The sequence below is a fragment of the Diabrotica undecimpunctata genome, chromosome 2 (genome assembly GCF_040954645.1).
Source record: "Diabrotica undecimpunctata isolate CICGRU chromosome 2, icDiaUnde3, whole genome shotgun sequence".
NCBI classification, from domain to species: Eukaryota; Metazoa; Arthropoda; class Insecta; order Coleoptera; family Chrysomelidae; genus Diabrotica; species Diabrotica undecimpunctata.
The window spans coordinates 39988278-40009935 of NC_092804.1; the positions used below are offsets into that span (position 1 = coordinate 39988278).

The 21658-nt window shown below is 32.5% G+C and overlaps 1 protein-coding gene across 1 annotated transcript in view; it reads left to right on the forward strand.

Annotated features, from left to right (window-relative positions):
* The window catches only part of RhoGEF3 (Rho guanine nucleotide exchange factor 3), a 941311-nt gene that overhangs the window by 759998 nt on the left and 159655 nt on the right, over positions 1 to 21658 (forward strand). The window contains exon 17 of the mRNA XM_072521630.1: positions 15787 to 15951. Coding sequence (XP_072377731.1) covers positions 15787 to 15951 — 165 coding nt within the window. The remainder of the gene's footprint in view (positions 1 to 15786; positions 15952 to 21658) is intronic.

Here is a 21658-nt window from a genome sequence, read left to right on the forward strand (position 1 = left end):
TTGCAGAACCTCAATACCAACTAACAGTCCCTGGAAAAGCTTTGAAACTCCAAGATGCATCACGTTACCTCTTCTATCTGGTAACAAAAGACACTGCTAATGACCAACCCACCTACCAAGCGGTATGTTAAGTATTACTTCAATTGAAAGGGCACGTGCTGGAGTCCAACCTGCAAAAGTTAGCCATGTCAAAGCTAGAATGCCGCTAATTGGATTAGAGGGTTGTACGAAATATAGTGGAGGAAATTTTTAAAGACACTGAAGTCCAGGTACTAGTCTGTTGTATATTATTAGTGTTATTGCATAGTTACTGTTGCTGAGCGAAAACCGTTCCTTGCCACTTTTACCCATCTCTTAAGGAGGGAGCAGTCTGATTTACACCACAAGTAAACATCGCTGAGGTCAGCATAACGGTAAACCGTTCAGTATTCTCTAGATACGAGGAGCAGGTATATATATTCTTTTAATTATAATTAATAATACGTCTGATGTTTGTTTTTAACTAATTTTTGCGTATGATACAATATAATATAAAGTTACTTTTATAACCTGAAGCTCTTTCGCCATTCCTATTTATTCTTGTAGCTCTCTGAAGATAAACTAACTCAATTAGTTTATACCGGAAATTTTCCAAGTATGTACTTCCCACCTCATCCTTTCGTTTATATCATGTTAAAACTTCCTTTATTTATAGAGTATAGAGTATCTACAAAATTCAAAGCTTGTTCCTTGCTGTTTACAACGTTTCCAGACTATATTACTCTCATCGATGTACCAGACTGCCGAGTTCACGCTGTTGCTTCCAGCTGTATTTCGTTTTTCGTTTTATTTGTTTGAGACGTGACCGAACTTTCTTTTTGAACTTCAATTTGGTCGGACGCGTGGAACAATAAAGGTGAAATTAGCCATTGATCAATCGAGGGAGAAATATTGCGTGTCAATTATCAATAGACATAGATGAGCTACGGACGAATCAAAAATCTAATATACTCGTAGACGCCAATAACAGAGTCGGTCATTATTGCTAGTGACATTTTAGATTTCAAAAAATTATTGGAATCATTTTTGTCTTCAAGATTATTGTGCAAATGGGGCAGTGTAAATAAATAACTTTAATTTTAATCTTAGAATTCTGTTTCGTAAGGTGCCATATTGCTATATAGAATAGTGATGATTATCGTAATTTGAACATTAATAATAGCTACTCTAGAAATCTAATTTAATGACCATTATTAAATATTGTGCATATTTCTAAGATATGACACTTTTGACTCTTTTTTTTGACGTATGTGAATGGATCGACAATCTACTTTTGTTACAGTCAGTCATTTGGTATCCATTCTTAATTTAAAGATTGGAAAAGAAAAGTATTTTTGAAGTGTGTAAACAGTTATTTGCTAGCTGGGCGGTTTCGGCTTATAAAGCCATCTTTAGAGATATGCTACAATAGAACACTGATATAAATAACTAATTATAAGTTTACAATGTTTTACTTACGTCAAATTACAACAACATCCGCTATGCAGATGACACCGTCATTTTTGCAGACAGTTTAAACATTTTACAGCAACGAATTAACAAAGTAAATGAAGTAAGTGAAAGATTTGGACTACAAGTAAACATTTCCAAAACTAAATTTATGGTAATCAGCAAAAATAAAATTAGAGACACCAGTCAAGAATACACCAGTGGACCGAGTAAAACAGTTTACCTATCTTGGTACAATAGTTAACGAACAATGGGATCACTCACAAGAAGTAAAATGTAAATAGAGAAGGCTAGGAGTGCATTCTACAACATGGAAAAACTGTTTAAAAGCCACAACCTTAATCTATAAATAAAAGTAAGGCTCCTACGATGTTATATCTTCTCGATATTATACTACGGAGTTGAATCCTGGACACTCACTGAAGCGATGGGGAAAAAACTTGAAGCCTTCGAGATGTGGCTATACAGAAGAATCCTAAGGATATCATGAACGAAAAAGATAACCAACGAGACTGTACTACGAAGAATGGAAAAAGAAAGAGAAGTGATGTATACGACTAAAAGGAGAAAGTTAGAATATCTCGGTCACTTAATGAGAAACGGCCCTAAATACAGATTACTGAAAATAATCCTCCAAGGCCAAGTATTCAGAAAACGAGGAATTGAGAGAAGAAGAATATAAGAAAATTGATAAACTAAACAAAAGTGGTATTTACAAATTGTCTTGTGATGACTGTAACATGACTTGGCTAGAACAATGAGAACCCTGGCTCAAATAATCAAAGAACATCTCAGTAACACAGATAAATCAAACTTTGGATAAATCAAACATTAAATTTAATACTTTTCTCAAGATTTTCAATTTTTTATTTAAAATTCTTACAATTTGTAACAAAAACAAATGAATGGGGGTATTGCGTAGGATGCCAATGTGACAAAAAAAAACAAATAAATTAAGGCTGGCTAGCAGAATGTGCCGGAAAGTGACTACTTGACACCCAAAAGAGGATTCGGCCAATTTGCATGCCCTACAGAGACCGTAAATTAGAAAATGAATAACAAGGTAATAAAATATATATAATATATATATATATATATATATATATATATATATATATATATATATAAATAATTTAAATGAAAGTGATAGACTATAGAAGTTGCTCTAAGATGTGATTGGGCGCCAGGAAAGTATTAACATATACCTTCCAAGGTATCTTGTAAAGCTGTTTGCTGAAATAAAAAAGAAAACAGATATTAATTGAAATATTTAGACTTCATCACAAATTTAATACCTAACCTAGTAACCAATTCACGCTAATAAGGCTGGCTCCGGCATCCGGTAATATGTGCCTAAACCACAATTTTCATAGAATGAATCCTTGAATCTAAATCAACATCAAAACAAATTTACTTATGCTGATATTCACCAACTATAGCAGGTAGCTACTACAGATTTATACGAATATCAGACATAAGGAAGCTACATGGCGTTTAGTAAGCCAAAAATAACTATACTCAAAATATCCAAATAGTAATAGTTAAAGAAGTAAGTAATCAAGCAAGCAATAAATAAGTAAGTAATCAGTAAAAAGGCATCAAGAACGAACAGACCAATTTCTGTAGAAACTGCAAATTAATGATTGGTTCTGACGTTACTCAGAAAGAACCAGATTTCCGTTCTAAATCCGAAATCAATAAGTGGATGCCTAAGGAAATAAGTGAATGTAACTGTAAACAGTCACTTGTTGACTAAAATATAAAATACTAATTTCTGAAAAGCAATCTAACTATGCTAGCTATAGAGGTAGCAATGACAAGAATATCTTAACATAAGTGAGACTAACAAGTCAGCTAAAGGAAATCTTTTGTAATTATAATTGAACATAGTCTGGAGAGACTCAAGATTAAAATTAAAATGTTCAAAGTCGAATTCAAATTGAAGATGGTTAGCTTATTATGAACGAAACATCTTACTGCCCAGCCATATGCATAAACTTGTCATTCATTTTCTCATTTTACGGTCTCTGCGGGGCATGCAAATTGACCGAATCCTCTTTTGAGTGTCAAGTAGTCACTCTCCCGCACATTCTGCTAGCCAGCCTTAATTTACTTTACTTAATCAGTAGACCCATTTGTACCTTTCGGTGTTGGGCCGTTTAAAATACAATTCATTTAATTACAATATTTGACAGTCTTCTGAGGTGTGCTAGCTCTTAACGAACTTTCTCCATTCCTTCCTATTGGATGCCATCTGTGTTGCTTCCTGCCAAGTCTTACCCTTACTCTGCAGTATCAGCGAGACGTCACTGTTCCATTCTTTAATGGGTCTTCCTCTTCTGTTCTTCCCTATTGGTTTGGCGTCCCACACTCTTTTTACTTGTCTATTATTGTCCATCCGGGTTAGATGTCCGAACCATGCCAATTTTTTCTCTTTGATTGACTCGAGTATCGGTTTGATTTTGAGTTTTTCTCTTATTTATTCATTTCTGATTCTATCAGTTCTTTTTACTCCTATCGTTCTTCTGAGGTATTTCATCTCTGATGCCTGAATTCTGCTTTGATGTCTTTTGTTTAATATCCAATTTTCTGCTCCATATGTCACTGTAAGTCTATATATTGTTTTGTATATTGTCATCTTGGTCTTTGTTGATATTTCTTTGTTATTAAGGAATCCTCTATTTAGTGCTTGGAATAGTTTTCCTGTGTTTTCCATTCTGTTGTTAAGATCATCCTCGATGTCTCCTTTGTTGTTGATTACTCTTCCTAAGTATTTGTATGAATTTGTCTGCATTATTTTTTGTTGGTCTATCATTACTTCTATTTGATCTTCCGTCCCTTGTTTCCTTGATATTTTCATTATTTGAGTCTTCTCTTTGTTTACGTTTAAGTTGTATTTGATTGCTTCTAGGTTCCATTTCTCTAAGTTGTATTTCAGTTTTTCTGCAGTTTAAGCAATTAATACTGTGTCGTCTGCAAATATACACATCTCAGCATTTACCATTTGCATTCTGTTCCAACCGATGCAGTATTTCTTGAATGTTTTCTTACATTCTTTCACTACATCATCTATTACATTTATGAATAGTACTGGGCTGAGACTTCCCCCTTGTCTAACTCCTTGGGTTGTTTCAAATGGTTCTGACTGTATATTTAACATTCTTACTGTATTTGTTGTTTTCATGTATATACTCTTTGTTGCTTCTATCAGTTCTTCACTTACTTGTTTCTTCTTTAGGCTTTCCCATATATCTTTTCTTTTGACTAAGTCGAATGCTTTTTCCATGTCTATAAAGCTCAGATGTATTTCTTTATTTTTCTTTAAGACTTTTTCTATTACTTGTTGCATGGTGAATATATGGTCTTGTGTGTTGTGTCCTTTCCTGAATCCACTTTGTACATCCTCTAATTTATGTTCTATTTCTTTTCTAATTTTCCTTTCTATTATGGTTTCGTATACTTTTGCTGCTACACATAGTAGTGATATACCTCTATAGTTCCTACAGTCTCTTGTGTTTCCTTTCTTGTATATAGGTATAATTACTGCATTTGTCCATTCTCTGGGTATTACTTTTCTCTTCCATATTAGGTTATATATGTATAACAATTTTTCTTTTGCTTTTACTCCTATATATTTTATCATTTCTGGTGCTACTTCATCGCTTCCTCGTGCTTTTCCAATCTTTATCTTTCTTATTGCTTCTTCCAGTTCTTCTTTTTCTATAGTTTCTGGATTTTCCGTGTTTCTCATGGATACTCTCCTGTTGTGGTTTTCCTTCTCCGTTGTATTCGCTTGATTTCCATTTAGTATCAGCTGAAAATGTTCCCTCCATCTTTCCATTATTGTCTTATCGTCGTTTATTATTGTTCCTTCCTTGTTCATTATTTGTTTCAGTTTCGTTTCTTTGTTGCTTCTTAGGTTTTTCAGTGTTCTGTAAAATAATTTTACGTTTTCTGTGCTGTTTTCTTCCATTTTTTCTCCGAATTTTTCCCAAATTTTCTTTTTCTCTTTCTTAACTATCTCTTTAACTTTTGTTCTTTGTCTCTTATAATTTTCATATTTTTGTTGTGTTTTGTCTTGGATGTATTCTTTCCATAATTTCTTCTTTTCTTTTATTTCTCTTTTCACTTCATTGTTCCACCAAGATGTTTGTTTCCCTGTGTTGTTATTTCTTGTAGTTCCACATATTGATTTAGCTGTTTTTATCATCGCATTTTTAAATTTTCCCCATTCTTCTTCTATTGTTTCTGTTATTTCATGTTGATTGTCCATCTCTTTCTCTAGTCCTTCTGAGTATCTTATTCTCGTTGTTTCTTCCCTTAGTTTATAAATTTTTATTATTTCTTTGTGTTTTCTGTTTATGTTCTCATTTCTTTTTATTTCTTTTCTTTTGCTTTTGAATGTGGTTTCTAGTAGATAGTGGTCACTACCAATTTCATAACTCCTTTTTACCCTTACGTCTCTTATCCAGTTCTTCTCTGTTTTTTGCACTATAGTATAGTCTATAATTGATTGTTCGTCTCTTGATTTGACTTCTCTTGTGATCTTGTGTATCCTTTTATGTTGGAAGTGTGTGTTCATAATCACCAGGTTATTGTCTAGACAGAATTCGAGTAGTAATTTTCCATTTTTGTTTAGTTTGTCCTCCCCATAAGGTCCGATGACATTGTTCCATTTTTCTGTTTCTTTCCCCACTCTACTGTTCATGTCTCCTGTGATCACAATTTTCTCTGTACAATCATTTATCACTTCTTGTAATTTGTCCCAGAATTCATTCTTTTTGTTTTTTTGTTGCGTCTTCATCTGGTCCATAACATATGACTAGGTTTGTATTGGTTTCCTCTGTATCCATATCTATGTCTACTCTTAGTATATGTTCGTTGTAATATATCCAATTTTTTATTTTCTTGATACTCTCCTTCTTTATCATGCACGCTACTCCTGCCTGAGCTCTCTTAGTTTCTTTCACTCCACTGTACATTAGTAACATTCCGTTTTCTAATATTATTGATCCTTTTCCTTTTTTCTTTGTCTCTGTTATAGCTACTATTTCAATGTTCTTATCTCTAATTTCTTCCCCCAGTTCTATTTCCTTCCCATTTATACCTCTCACATTCCATGATGCCATTTTCCAAATTGTTTTGTTCTTTTCTGTGTTGAAAGTTGTACTTCAATTTGTTTTTACTTCCGTTTGTGTTATTATCTTTAGATCTGCTCATGTCCCTGTTCTGTGCCTGTTTTGTTTCTCGGTCCGTCATTGTGTTTTCTTCAGCTAATTTTTTGAACCAGTTGGTTCTGTATTGTATGTTATTTTTTCTATCCGGCTTGTTTGTTGATTCCGTTTCCACTTAATACCTTCAATAACTATGAAACCATATCCAATTTTTGTCCTTTTCCCATTAGTCTTTTCATCTGCTGCTATCTTCCTAAGATTTCTTTGTATCTCTATCTCTTTTAATGTTAGGTCACATTCTATATATATATACTCTATGTTACTTATAGTTTATTAGTTTACCCTTGGCTTTCAGTATTTTCATTTTATCTTCGAATTTTTTACATTCGAAAACACACATTGTTTCATTTATCTTTTGTACCCTATTTATTTTTGATTTTACTCCCATTTTTGTTTCTATGAAGTTCTCCAGTTGTTTTGCTTCTATTGTGTCTATTGGTAAGCCTCTCATTATCAGGTTATTTTTCTTCTTTTCTTTCTGACATGCTTCCAAGGCTATTTCTATTTTATCTATTTTTTGTTTCATCGTTGTCATTTCTTTCTTTAGATTTTTATTTTCTCTTATTATTTCTTTCATTTGCAATTTGTATTCACTATTTTCCTTCCTAATTTCTTTTAGTTTCTCAATCATATTAGCCATTGTATTTTTTATCTCTTCCAGGTCCCTGTTTTTCTTTTTATTATCGCTTGCTATTTGTCTCATTAGTTCCATCATTTTGTTCTGGCTGCTAGTTTCATTCGTTGTTGGTTTCGACCTGTCTGGCGTTCGGCTCACTTTTCTGCTCCTGCTAAATATGTCTATCTCCTCTTTGCTTTTTCTTTTACCATCTTCATCAACCTTACCATCCGCCATCTTTCTTCTTACTCAAATAATTCAAATAACTGTAAACAGTCACTTGTTGACTAAAATATAACATACTAATTTCTGAAAAGCAATCGAACTATGCTAGCTATAGAAGTAGCAATCACAAGAATATCTTAACATAAGTGAGACTAAGAAGTCAGCTAAAGGAAATCTTTTGTAATTATAATTGAACATAGTCTGGAGAGACTCAAGATTAAAACTAAAATGTTCAAAGTCGAATTCAAAGTAAAGATGGTTAGCTTATTATGAACGAAACATCTTACTGCCCAGCCATATGCATAAACTTGTCATTCATTTTCTCATTTTACGGTCTCTGCAGGGCATGCAAATTGACCTAATCCTCTTTTGAGTGTCAAGTAGTCACTCTCCGGCACATTCTGCTAGCCAGCCTTAATTTATTTGTTTTTTTTTGTCACATTGGCGTCCTACAAGTGTGTACAAAAACATATCAAACAAATACATTTTCATTCATTTTTAGATTGTAAAATAAATCAATACATATTATAACTACATACACAACAGTTTCAATAAGGCATTACAACTGCATAAACAACAGTTTGGTGACGAGGACGAGTCGAATCTACAAGAAAATACACAAAATATTAAGGTCAATATACATACATTACCTTAAGTTTCAATCGCTATCGACGGTGAAAATTTATCAACATCTTAATCTATATCCATAATTGTAATCCTATCAAATTTACATATACATTTACATTTAGAAGATAGCTGAGATTACAAGCCATTCAGTTCACACAGTATTTAATATTTTACAAACGCTACAACAAACGTTTTTGATGGTATTTTCTTATAAAAGACGTATTAATAAATATTATTATAAAACTATTATCTAGAACTATCCAGAGAACTTCTAGTGTAGTAGAGCATTCTGTGTAATTCAAATGCTGTAGTTTGGAATTTTAGCCACAATAGAATAATTTATACATAAACTCCTTTTTATAATTTTCTTAATAAAATTTTTAACATTATAACACACTTGCAAATAACCTTAATATTAATAATAATAAAATAATAATAATAATAAATCATTTTGATAATTTGTGAAATAGCTAAATTAGCATCAGCTTCATTTAAATGTAAATTGTTCAATCTACGCTACTTAAGATTTTTCTAGACTGATACATCCCTATTTCACTGCTTTTGTAAAAGAATCTAAACTATGAACTATGATATTCTGTAAAATCTACTGAACGATTAATGTTATACCAATATTAAGTAGGCACTAACTCCGGTACCAAAACACTAGTAAGTTGAACTAAAAGAGAAATTTTTAGTGCATACACAAAAAATTTCTCTCGTGGTTTAACAAACAAGCGTTCTTTTTTTCTCCTTTTTATTATATAAGCACAATACTTTAAACTTTTTGGAAAAGCACACTAATCACTTTATTTGTTCAAAATTTTGAATAGGCCGCAGCTAGACTAGCTTGGTAAGAATTTTGTGTAACACTGTCTCGTTACCCCCACCGCTTACTCATCTTTATCTCTCATAAGTCACTTTTTTCATGGTATATAGAAAAACCTGTTGGATATTTATTATTTTATACATACATCTTAAAAGTATTTTTAAATTTATGGATTTTATTTATATTTAGTGTTACTTTTATAAGAAATGATAAAAATGATAAATAATTACTTCAGAATGCAAAAATCAAAAAGAACTAAACGAAATAGCGCAATATATTAAAAATATTTACACCTGCCAAGTACTAAGCAGCATGGTTTTTTTTTCTAACATAGAATGTTTTGCTCCTCATTCGATAAAATCATTTGTTTTCCCCAAAATTTCCCCTTTAAGGTTTTATTCATTGTGTTTTACATGTCCGTTTGATTACTTGTAATAACCAGAAAAAAAGGATAAAGAAATTTATTGTTAATATTAAATTATTTCAGTTCTGTAAAGCAGCTATATCAACCAAAACATATTCTGAGGCTGATATAAATTCTGATCATACTCCACTTGTTGTTCAATTACGAGTCCAACTAAAAACCATAATCAAGAAACAGGATAAAAATAACAGATTAGATATAAAAATAAGAATAATCCCGAACGATATAAAAAACTATATAGAACCATCAGTAGAAAGATAAAAGATGGTAAAGCGAAATGGGTACACCCTAATAGTTTTCCTAATGGAAAAATGCCAAAAGTTAGAACAAAGACGCAATAGCTTTAACATTCATAAAAAATCAAAGAGCTTACTTATATTTACGAGAAAAACATGTTGTAAGGTTAGTAGATGTAAACAACAAACTTATTGTGGACAAAAAAGAACAGTTGCAGATATGAAAAATTTGATAACGAAACAAAGATATTGAAAAGTGTGGTAATAAAACTATAGGTCAAACGAAAGATTGGAAAGCAACAGGATGCGATGGAATACCAGTCTCGAAGCAACCTGAGTGTAATGTTAGAACTATGAAATAAGTTATTAAAATTCCATGGCACTGATTAAAGTCTACGTTTGTTATTGTTCTCAAGAAATCAAGTTCTAAAACATGCAGTGAATACAAAGTATTGATTCAAAAATGTCTGGATCAACAAAAATATCTTTACGCCTGCTTTATCGGTTGTTAGAAAGCGTTTGACACCATCCAAGATGACAAAGTTATAAAACTATTACATGTGTCAGAACTTAACATAACGACATTCAGATTATTAAAGATCTGTATTGAAATCAAACAGTCCACACCGAGTATAGAAGTATATTGGGTCAAAACATAGCCATTTCTTAGGGGGTTAGACAGGGCTGCATTCTTTCACCACTGCTATTCAATCTATACAAAGAACAAAAACGTTTGTACAGGCACTGCAGGAGTACAACAAAGACATCAATATTAATGGCGTACCAATAGGCAACCTTCTATATGCTGATGATACTGTTCTAGTGGCCAATAACATCAAAGATTTACAGATAATGTACAATAGAGTAAATACTACAGGCAACCAATTTTGACTTAAATTTAACAGAAAGAAAACTAAATTTATGGTAATTAGTAAGAACATCCAAAATATCGACCTGCATATTGAAACCGATCACATTAAAAGAATATACCGATTCAGATGTCTGGAATAAACGGTAAATGATACGTGGGACGCTAAATATAAAAAAGTTTGACGCCTAAGAAATATGGCTGAATTGACACATATCGAGAATACCTTGAACAGAGAGAGTGACTAATACAGAAGTATTGAGCCGAATGGGTAAATAGATGGAATTGTTAAATTTGTTAAAATATGTTTCGTAATAAAGTCAGTCTGCTACAGTTTACAGTGGAAGGCAAGATTGGAGGTAGATGAAGGTTGGACAAAAAAAATCCTTACTGAGAAACTTAAAAAAATAGTTCCAAATACTAGAAGCAACAAATAATATACTATATGCGGCACAAAACAGAAAAACATTTCGTATGATGATCTCCAACCTTTGGTAAAAGACGGACAGAAAGAACCACAGCCCAATTTTGTCTAAAGTAGTTTGTCTCTTAGCTTTTTGGTTATAATATTTTTGACCTTTTTGAGAGATGATCTCTGTTAGGGTGTCAGAATCCAAATAGATTTCGAATCATTTTTTTCCGGGAAGTTACTGGAAGTAACCTGAATTACCTAACTTTACTAATTTTAGTATTTTATATTTTAGTACTGATCGTATTTTAAATAATGCAGTTAGTATTGCTGTTAGATTTGTGAACATTTCATTTGCAATTAGCAGACACTCTAGAGAGCTGTAAGTAAACAATTTTGGATCTTAACATACGGAAAATCAAAATACTCGTAACAAGTAAACAACAGAATATAAAACCATCTATATATGTAAATAGTTCCAAAGTTGAGCAAGTTGATCAACTGGTTTACCTTGAATGTCAGTAAAACTATAATGCAGAGAGTCACAGTGAAATTAGATCCAGAATTGAGCAGACCAGAGCCTCTTTTAGAAGGATGTTTAAATTATTATGTAACAGAGACATATAATTGGCACTGTGGATCCAGCTACTTTGCTGCTATGTGTTCTTGGTCTTATTTTATGGTGTCGGGTCTTAGACTGTGAATGAAAGTGATCTAAATTGCCTTGAGGCTTTCGAAGTGTGATGCTGTGGAAGAATTTTAAAAATTTCTTAGGTACAGAAGATGATTTTAAACTCCACTATAAAAAGCATCAAGAAGAGAAAGCTGGAGTACTTCGGACATGTAATGAGAGGTCAAAATATAGATTGCTACAAAATATTTGGCAAGGGAAAATAGCAGGCAAACGCAGTCCAGGACAAAGAAAGTCTTCAAGGTTGAAGAATTTGCAAGAGTAGTATAGTATTGACACAAGCATGCTATCTAGGGTGACAATGAATAAATTTAAGATAGCTATGATGGTAACCAATGTTCTGAAAGGACATAATACATGAAGAAAAAGACACTTTGCCTGGCATTGATAGGCTAAGCGCATGTTTTTAATAAAAGTTTGCATTTTTTTCTTTCAAAACTCTTGTAAAAGCTAACATACTCGTACTATCTCTTTTGTGTAGGCGTGAAATCAATTTCCAGATATTGTACATACATGAAACTAGTCGAGAAAAGAAGAGAAAAAAATCGAGTATTGTAGTACGTTTAGTACTTCTATGTTTAGTACTTCTATGTCGAGTGTTTTTATAACGTTCTTCTTTTTCTCATCTTTCTTTTAGCAGCAGTAGATCATGTTTAATTGGTTATGTTTAGCCTTCTTCTGCTTATTTTACGCACAGCTCCAACTTCCTTTACTCGTTTTTACAAGGCTTGTTCAATTTAAAGCTATCTTTTTCAAAAAAACCTTATTGGCATAGATCTACAACTAATTACTACTTAAATTAAGGAACATATTCCATTGTTCCACGATAATTCTTGTGGCTGTTACTCAAAGAATTGTTTTACAGCATTTTGTACTTCTTCGTGGGATTGTAAACGATTTTTTTAACGCCTTTTTCAGTGGCTTAAAGATGTAAAAATCTCAATGCCATAAATCGGGACTATAGGGTGGGCGCTCTAATATCCTCCATTTCTTTCTTTGTAGATTTTCGTTTATTACATTGGCAACACAAAACCAAAGATTGGCGTACAGAAGAATAGCACTAAATGAAAGCTTCTCTGAACATTTTGGATTATTAAAAACAATCGCCATTTTTAGGTCACAATAATTAAAATCGCAGTCAAATACAAATGATAGGAACTGATCAGTGTGACATTTTCAAACATCACATTGTAGAAGTTAAGTGATTGCAATTGTTTCCAAGGCTAACCAGAGCAAAGATGGGTTTCAATTGAACAAGCCTATATAAAATAGTTTTATAATATCGTTCTTATCCCATTGCCTTTGTTCCATCTCACATTTTATCAAGTTTCTTTATGTGAATAAATCAAAATTAAAAAACAAACTTTTTTACTTGGCCCTTTTTCACTTTTTGTTAATGAAAAGCAGTAATCTCCAATTAAACTCAGCGATTTTAGGAATGAAACAATTTAATAATCAATTAAAATTAATAAAACTATTTCTTATAGAAATGAAACTAAATATAAAGCCGAAGTAAACTGTTCAAGTAAGAATACGATATTTTCTTTACCAGTAGATCATATATAATTTCATCCATTAGATTTTCAGTTCTGCGTAAGATAATTCCTTCATTCTTCGCCTGATTTTAGTAGAATTTCGTGCTGTTACAGGCTTTTTTACATTGTAGTCTTTCTAACCCTTTTGTTTTTGTTATTATTTATGTTATTGCACCAAACTGAGATTAAATTGATGTACCAAGTAGTACCTAATACTAAATAAACTGAATAGAATATTAAGTGGCGTTTATTAAATTTATTAATCACAGCTCACTACCATCTGCAGCGCCGTGATATCAGTTGCATGTTTACGTTGTGATGTACTGAATTATAATGAAATTTTCAAAGAAACACCGTACTTCACGTAAACAGTACTTCTTTATTTGTAATTCTATCAGTCCATGATATTTTTAATACTCTGCGGTATAAAGCCTCGATTCTTTTTAAATTGCATTTTTTTACTGTCCAAGTCTCAGCTCCATATAATAATATTGAAAATATATAACAGCGAATGGTACGTAGTCTGATCTCCAAATTTAGATTTTTGCACGTTAGGAGTGGCTTCATTCGTATAAATGCTGATCTGTTCTATCTATCACGTTACCATTGATTGTCAATAGGTGATTTTGTTGTCTTTTTGTAATTAGCATGTACTTTGTTTTTTAGAGTTTATAGTAATTCCCATCTCTATATATACTTAAGCTTTCGATAAGATGTTGTAGATCTTCTATACTCGTTGCTATGATCACAGTGTCGTCTACATATCGTAAGTTGTTAATTAATTTTCCATTAACGGTAACTCCCGCTTTAAAAATATTAAGCGTGTTTTGGAAAATTTCTTCAGAATAGAAGTTAAACAAATGTGGTGATAAAACACATCCCTGTCTAACTCCTCTACAGATCTTCATTTCTTCTGAGTGTTGTTCATCAATTTGAAATATGGCACTTTGGTTCCAATATAACTTTTGCACTATATATATGATTTTACTGTCAATGCGCTTGTTCATAAATATTGATATTAGTTTTTCATGTCCTACTTTATCGAGCAAGCTTTTTCGTAGTCAATAAAGCACAAGTGTAGATCAACGTTTTTACGTCCCAACATCGCTGAATCAATATGTTGATGGCAAATAGTCCTTCTCGAGTACCGATTCCATTTCAGAACCCGAACTGCGTCTCGCTAATATCCTCCTCTAGCCTTTCGTATATTCTCTTATGTATTACTTTCAGCAAATAATTGTTATAAATGTTGACTTCAGCCAGTCTTGTGGTATTATTCCTGCATCGTGCACCGTGTTGAATAAATCTGCCAATACTTCCAAGTTATCCTATTAAACTAGTTTTAACAGTTCTACTGATATTTTTTGATAGCATATTTTGAGTTTTTGATAGCATATTTCATCTATCGTGATCTTCTGTCTCTCTAAAGGATTTAATTCTTGTATTTTCTGCATTTTACTTCTTTCATCTTGGAAATTTTCTATAACATAGTCCTCCCATCGTCTTAATTTCTCTGGTAAATCTATTAGTAGTACTCCTTTTTTGTCTTTTATGTGTCCTTGCTGTCTATTTCGACCCATTCCAGCCACTTCTCTTATCTTTTTGTGCATATTTCTCATATCATTGATTGATCAAATCAAATGATTTTTATGAATACTGATAAATCATGACATTTGAATAGCATAGCCGTTTTTGAAATGGAGATCTTGCTTGCTCTATCTCACATTTTATTCTAGTTAATGGTCCCAATTTTTATTGACGTTCGTACCAAGGTAGGTGTATGTTTTTATTTTTTTATTGGTTGCTCATTTACACTGATTCTTTGAATTTGCTGTTCATTTTTAGAGATCATCATACAGTTTGCTTTCTTACTGTTCAGTGAAAGTCCATATCTCTGACCCACTTCTGTCATTTTATTCATTAACTCCTGGAAGGCTTCCTAACTGTCAGCGAATACCACCGTGTCGTCTGCGTAACCGATGTTATTGATACATTCTCCGTTAATTCGAATTCCAGCTTTGTTGAACAGCAAGGGTGATAGTATACATCCCTGTCAAACTCCATGTTAGAAAGGTGAGTTTTTCCACTCCGCTATAAATTACTAGCCCACTAGCTCCACTGTAAAACTTAAGTAACCGGTTACACATCGGTTAATAATTTCTCCTTGTTTTGAGGTTTGTCCTAATTTTTGGTTCTCACCCAAATTCGATCTCTGCCCGAAACAATATTAAGTTTAGTACGTTACACCTTTTATTAAACACGTATTTTCTTTTATTACTTAACACGTAAAATCTTTTATAGGTCAAAAATATTTACTTGACAGTTTTATTTAAAAAATATATGTATCAATAAATTATTAAACATTGCAGTCAATTGTAAAACATATCTAGACCCAGAATTAAACTCGGATATGATATGAAAAAGAATAATTGTTTTAGTAACATTAATTTAAAGTTTAGTACACGGGTTGCAGTTGTTAACTATATAATAATCTATATTATAGGTACTAATTGGTACACCATATCTCTTGAACACATCGGAATACGGAATACATACACTAAGTATATACTACTGTTTGTAATAAAACCTTGTGAATAATTTTTACAGATAGTTACGAGTGGCGGGGGCGCCGGTGATAGTTCCGAATCCCATGATACCGATCCCCCCGAAGATACCGATAGTCCCCCTGTTACCAGACGCAGACCCCCCGCTTCCAAAAGATCCAGACCGTATTCCGAACTGCTTAACCAAGTTCTTATTGATAAGTTTAAGGTAAGTGAATAGATTGATGAAAAAGGATACGTAATTTAAACAGAAATTATATAATTTGTTAGATCTTTTAAAATTGGCTAAACCTTTAATATTATTAACAAGTATATGTACGTGTGAATATAAATATATCATTAATAATATATCATAAATCTTGCACGAACAGTCACATCATGTGAGATGATTATTTTCTAAAACAGTAGAACCTCTATACGTAAAACTTCAATGGAGACGTCAAAAAATTCGAGTTATGGAGTTAACGACTTATGGAGGATTTCGACTTAAGGCGGATTAAGGCGAATTTTGATTTGACATAAAGAGGTTAAGAGACATTCTAACTAATTTTAAGTTTAAAAGGTAAAATAAATAAAAAGTTACAGAGTGTAACGATAAGACTACCAAAGAGAATTGAAATACTATTATAAAAATAATACCGTAATCAACCATGGGAGCTTATCGTCTATGCTTCGCCTAGCTCAGTATCTCAAGTGTGAGTTCGTCTTGACTTAAACTAAGAATCAAACCTGAACCCCCAGCTGATAGCAAATAAAACAAATTTTAACTAATCATATTTATTACAAACAGGAAACAATCAACCCTGAAAATGCTTAACAATAAATATAGTGAGGGTGATACTTAAGGCAACAATGGCATCTATGGGATGCTTGTGTGTCCTCCCAATTAGACGGTTAGGTCCTCCTATGAGCTGCAGTTGTACCATGTGAGTGACTCCCAATTAAGTGGTTAGGTCCACCAATGGTCAATAAATTTTCATCCTATGTGGCCAATAAAGTCTGGAATACGGTCAATAAACTAAAATACAAGAAACAGCTCGTATTAGAGACACATCATAAAGGGTTTAATTTCCTTGCCATTTTACAAAATTACAATTAAACAAATAGCGATTGGCAAGGATAAAATGAAATATAATTATCACTACTTAGTTAAATTCTGTTAACGAGTCCTACATGCATATAATTGAAAAAACGTGCTTTCAAAAGAAGTGAGGTTACGAATATTGAAAATGCTGTCAGAATTATAGAATAAAGATTACAATGAAAGTACTCACCCCAAGAGAATGTTGCAGGCCATAAAATAAAGCTTATAATAATTTTTGCCTTCTTTTATAAATTTCAAAAACAGGCAAAAAATTATATTGCCACTACGTTAGAAAATTTAATTGACAGAAAGTAGGGAGACTAAACTGAAGTTAGCACAGATGTCATAGGATGTTCCTAAATGAGGGAATTCGCTTTTCTGTCAACATAGAACAGAATACTTACTCTACCAGAGAGAGAGAGAGAGAGAGAGAGAGAAAGAGAGATAGAGAGAAGGCAAATATTTATTCTACCGGAGAGAAAGAGAAAGAAAAGAAAGACAGAGGGCGCCAATTACTTTTTGAAGAAAAAATAGTAAAAACGAATCTGAAGACAGGAATTAAAAAATTAATAAAGAAATTAAAATAAAATAATTATTTAAATATAAATTAATAAAGATGTGATGTTTATAACGTTACAAGAGGAAACAGATATTTTTATTATAAATAACATTATTTCAAAACATTCTTAAAATATAAAAATATGGCATTAAAAAAGTCAGTAATTATTTTTTGCTTTAGAAAATTTTGTTGTTCCCTAGCAATAACATTAGCGTCTAAGGTATAAATAACAGAAAATTCTCATTCTTCAGGGTTGCTGGTCTGCTCTACAAAATTTCGTAAAGTATTAAATGCTTTAATGGAAATATATGGAGCGTAAATGGAGCGTGGAAATCTTCTGTGTCATCTAAATCATTAATACGTATTTTATGAGCTAGTGAATCAATAATTTCGTCATCAGAGATATAAAGTCCTCAAAGGAAATTTTTGATTCAGAGAACACTTTATTCCGTTCTATAGGGGGCGAAAGAGAAACATCTTCGGTTTCAGCTTCTTCATGGCTTCAAATACATCTATAGTAGAATTCTTTTTTGTTTGTTCCATATTTTCCAACATGTTCCTCACAACTTCTTATCGATATAATGACTTAAAGTTTTTATTAATACATTGATCCATGGGCTGTAATTTTGATGTGGTATTGGCGGAAAGATGTTAAATTTCAACTGCTTTCATTTGTGGAATATCCTTATGGGCTTTACAATTAAATTATCAATGAATAACAAGATTTTTCTTTTTTCTTTGTCCATTGCTTAATATTTTAAAGATACTGATTGACCGATTGAGATCTTAAAAACAAGGAGTTTTTTTTAGATTTACGATCACTAATGGTGACAGTTTTTCTGTGCCCGACATGTTTAAGAAAATAGTCAAACGTTCTCTGGCATGCTTCCCTCCATTGCATTTATCAGTTTTAAAAGTTAGAATCTTATCCAAATGTCATTTAAAGAGCAGTTTCGTTTCGTCTTATCAGGTACGATTGGTTTTGTAAAGTGAGACATAACAATAAATTTACAAAATAAACAGTACGTAATATAAATTCATTCTGACAAAGAAGCTTTAGAAATAAACTACTATGTATAATGGGTTGCCTACACTTAGTTCGTATTCAGTGTATTAATATCGTTTACAGAAGGATTATATTATAACTTTAATCATATCTATCTAAAAATGTAATACATTATTTACTTATGATCACATATGAATATTATTATACAATATGAAAAATAGCATCTATTTACCAAGGAGTGTGCCAACGGTTTTGGTTATAAAATACAACATAGACGAAAATCGATAAATTCTAAACTTTTAAGTGTATTGTGTATTCAATTTATACACATCAGCAGTTCATCTACAAACTTATTTAAATAAACAAACGTAAAAAGATACAAAAAAAAATTGCACATGGTTTACCTTATTATTGGGGGTTGCTTATTCCCAAATAGCCTGCGGATACATTGCTGTGACACTCCAAAAGTACTTCGCTAACTCGGCTTTTTGGGAGGACAAGTTGAAATTTGGGCTAGCTTCCATCGGGACTTTCCCATTTTCTGTGTAAACACCATCCACTAATTCCAATGAATCTCATTGTGCCCAATAATTTTTCTATCATTCTATCACACACTCTTGTCAGAAATTTCATTCCAGATTAGTCAACCCGTACCTTTTTCTATCATAAGAATTGTTGCAATACCACCATCTGTAAGTTGTTTAGCACGAAGGATTGTGGAACTCCAATGGTTTCTTGGTCTAACCTGGGTCCTTATACAATTGAAAATAACTTAGGGTTTCTTTACTTCAGCTTTGTCACAGTGGTTGCAGTCTTCTGGAGATGGTCGTCTACTTACGGTATCGGCATTATGATATTAAATGTCTTTACGATGTTCAAAATCATACATCTGCAGGTTTTTCAGCCATCGAGCAACCTGTCCTTAGGGGTTCTTGAATTGGAGGATTCATTGATGAGAGGCGTGATCGGTCCGAATAAGGAACTTCCGTCCATATAAAAATTATGGAAGTGTTTTCACTATATCGCTTTTCCAATTGAGACACCAAACTGTCAAAGTTATTTTGCTGTTCCTCAGAGGTGGTCTGCAAAACATTCAGGGCTTCTCCTCGGAGGGAAACTACAAGTTTAGAGGCTTTTTCTTCATCGGATCATGAATTGGCTTGTGCAGCTGTAAGAAACTGTTTCAGATAAACTGACAACTAGTTGTTCCATCGAATGTTGGTGGTTTGATTTTGGCTGGGCTGGAATGACGTACGAATTGAGGAGTAGTTGCAATATTTGCCTGACTCATTATTTATGCTACATCATATCTCACTTTGCGGTCTAATTACTGCATCTCTATTCGCAGTTGCGAGGTATTCCCATTCACAGCAGCCTCTTGTATCTCTGTGCGAAGTTGCGTTGTGGTCTCAATAGCGGCTTCTTGTATCTCTGTATGCAGTTTAGTAGTATCACGTACTCCTGGACCAAATTCTAAATTGGTTTCTTGTATCCTCGTCTTGAGCCATGCCAATTTGACGAACATGTCTTCTTTACGACCACCTAACTGTTCCGTGATTGTAGCTTGTTTTTCTTTTATGGAATTCAAATTTTCTTGCAATGCAGTCTGGCTTTCTTTCACAGTGTGGTTTTAGGTCATCTGATTTGTTAACTTTTCTTGCAATGTAGTCATCAGACCCTGCAGGATCGCTATCAATGAAGGATCTTGGTAGGAGGGACCTTCTAGAAAATTTCCAAAATCCGACGGCATATCGCTTTTACCTCTAATTCTCATCATTTTCAACTAATAATCATCTGAGCTGGGCCATTAAGACGTCCCACTTCTGACATCAATTTGTACTGTGGTTTTCTTAAAACACGTGGATCTTGAACTTAAACTTTATTAAAAATATATAAAATACTCAACTATCTAAGTTACATTGAAAAAATTATTTAATTTAACAAATTACCTCGACATTCAACTGTCCTAGCGTACATTCTATAAAAGTGTCATCAAGTGTGTTTAAGGGTGATTCCAAATACCGACAGCTGTCACTTAACTGTTGGTCGTAACAGTATAATAAAGTGGCAAATAGACAAGATATAAATATTCCTGTTCATATTTTCTTTATACATTATTTTATACTTTCGTTAAGTAGAAAGTGACAAATTATTCCTGGTTTTTCCTGTATATAATAGAATACATTTATTAATTCCACATAAATTGTATAAATTTCGCACTGACCCAATTAGTGTTCGTTTTCATCACAAATTTCCGACGAAAATTATTTCAGTCCCAATTTCATTAGACCGTACGGTTGTCGTGTATAGTGTGTACCTACATATAATTGCCTTTTGTTGCTTGACTGTATTATTCGCAGTGTTGATTGTGTCGATAAATTACTTAAAGCAACTTTGCCGACAATATCGTTAATGGAAATTCCAGATGAGTTTTCGCTCTAAAATTTCCTTACAGTCCACTAAATTATCCCGTTTTCGTTGAAGGTTCTGCGCCAAATGTAAGAATGCATTATTTCGGGGTTATTGTTTAAGTTGGTTTAGCTGTGAATTTAACGCTAACGGCAAGATAACAATAGTTTATTTCGTCCAAACCATCGTAATATTTTGGCAGTTTAAAGTTTATATACGGAAGTGAATTTGGATATCCTGTGTTTATATTTGACTACAAATGTTATGATTATTGAAATAAGATAGAATTGCTTGTATACTTTCTTATTCGCAGACGATCAACTAGTGATTTCTTCCGAAGATTTATAATCTTCTTAAAAATTTTGTTTTTTTTTGTTAAAAAACAAAAAACAAAATTTGTTTAATTTACTAATGTTTGTATTTTGAGAACGACTTCCGAAGTGGAAATTGAAACGTCAATAAACGTACTTTAACCAGTACCAAATAACCAAATAGTATGTGGTTAATTTCTTAATAATTAGGTTAAAGTATTTTTCTTGATTTTTACAACATTTTTCTTCACTATAATTTTTATAATTTATAATTTTACTCTACTGAGTATATTGCGGTTAGGAGTATATATTAATTATCTTTCAGAACGTTGATCTGAAGATAGATTTAACACATCGTATAAAAAAATAGTCGCTTACAGCTCAATTTTAATTGAGCTATTCATTAAAGCTACAATATACTCTCAAACAGTTTCCAGAACTTTTCTCTTTTCACATATTTCAATAATTCATATGCGAAACGTCTGTTTGAATTAAGTCGCTCTAATTTTCTATCTACAACTTCCGAAACTTCATTGGAAGTTTCTG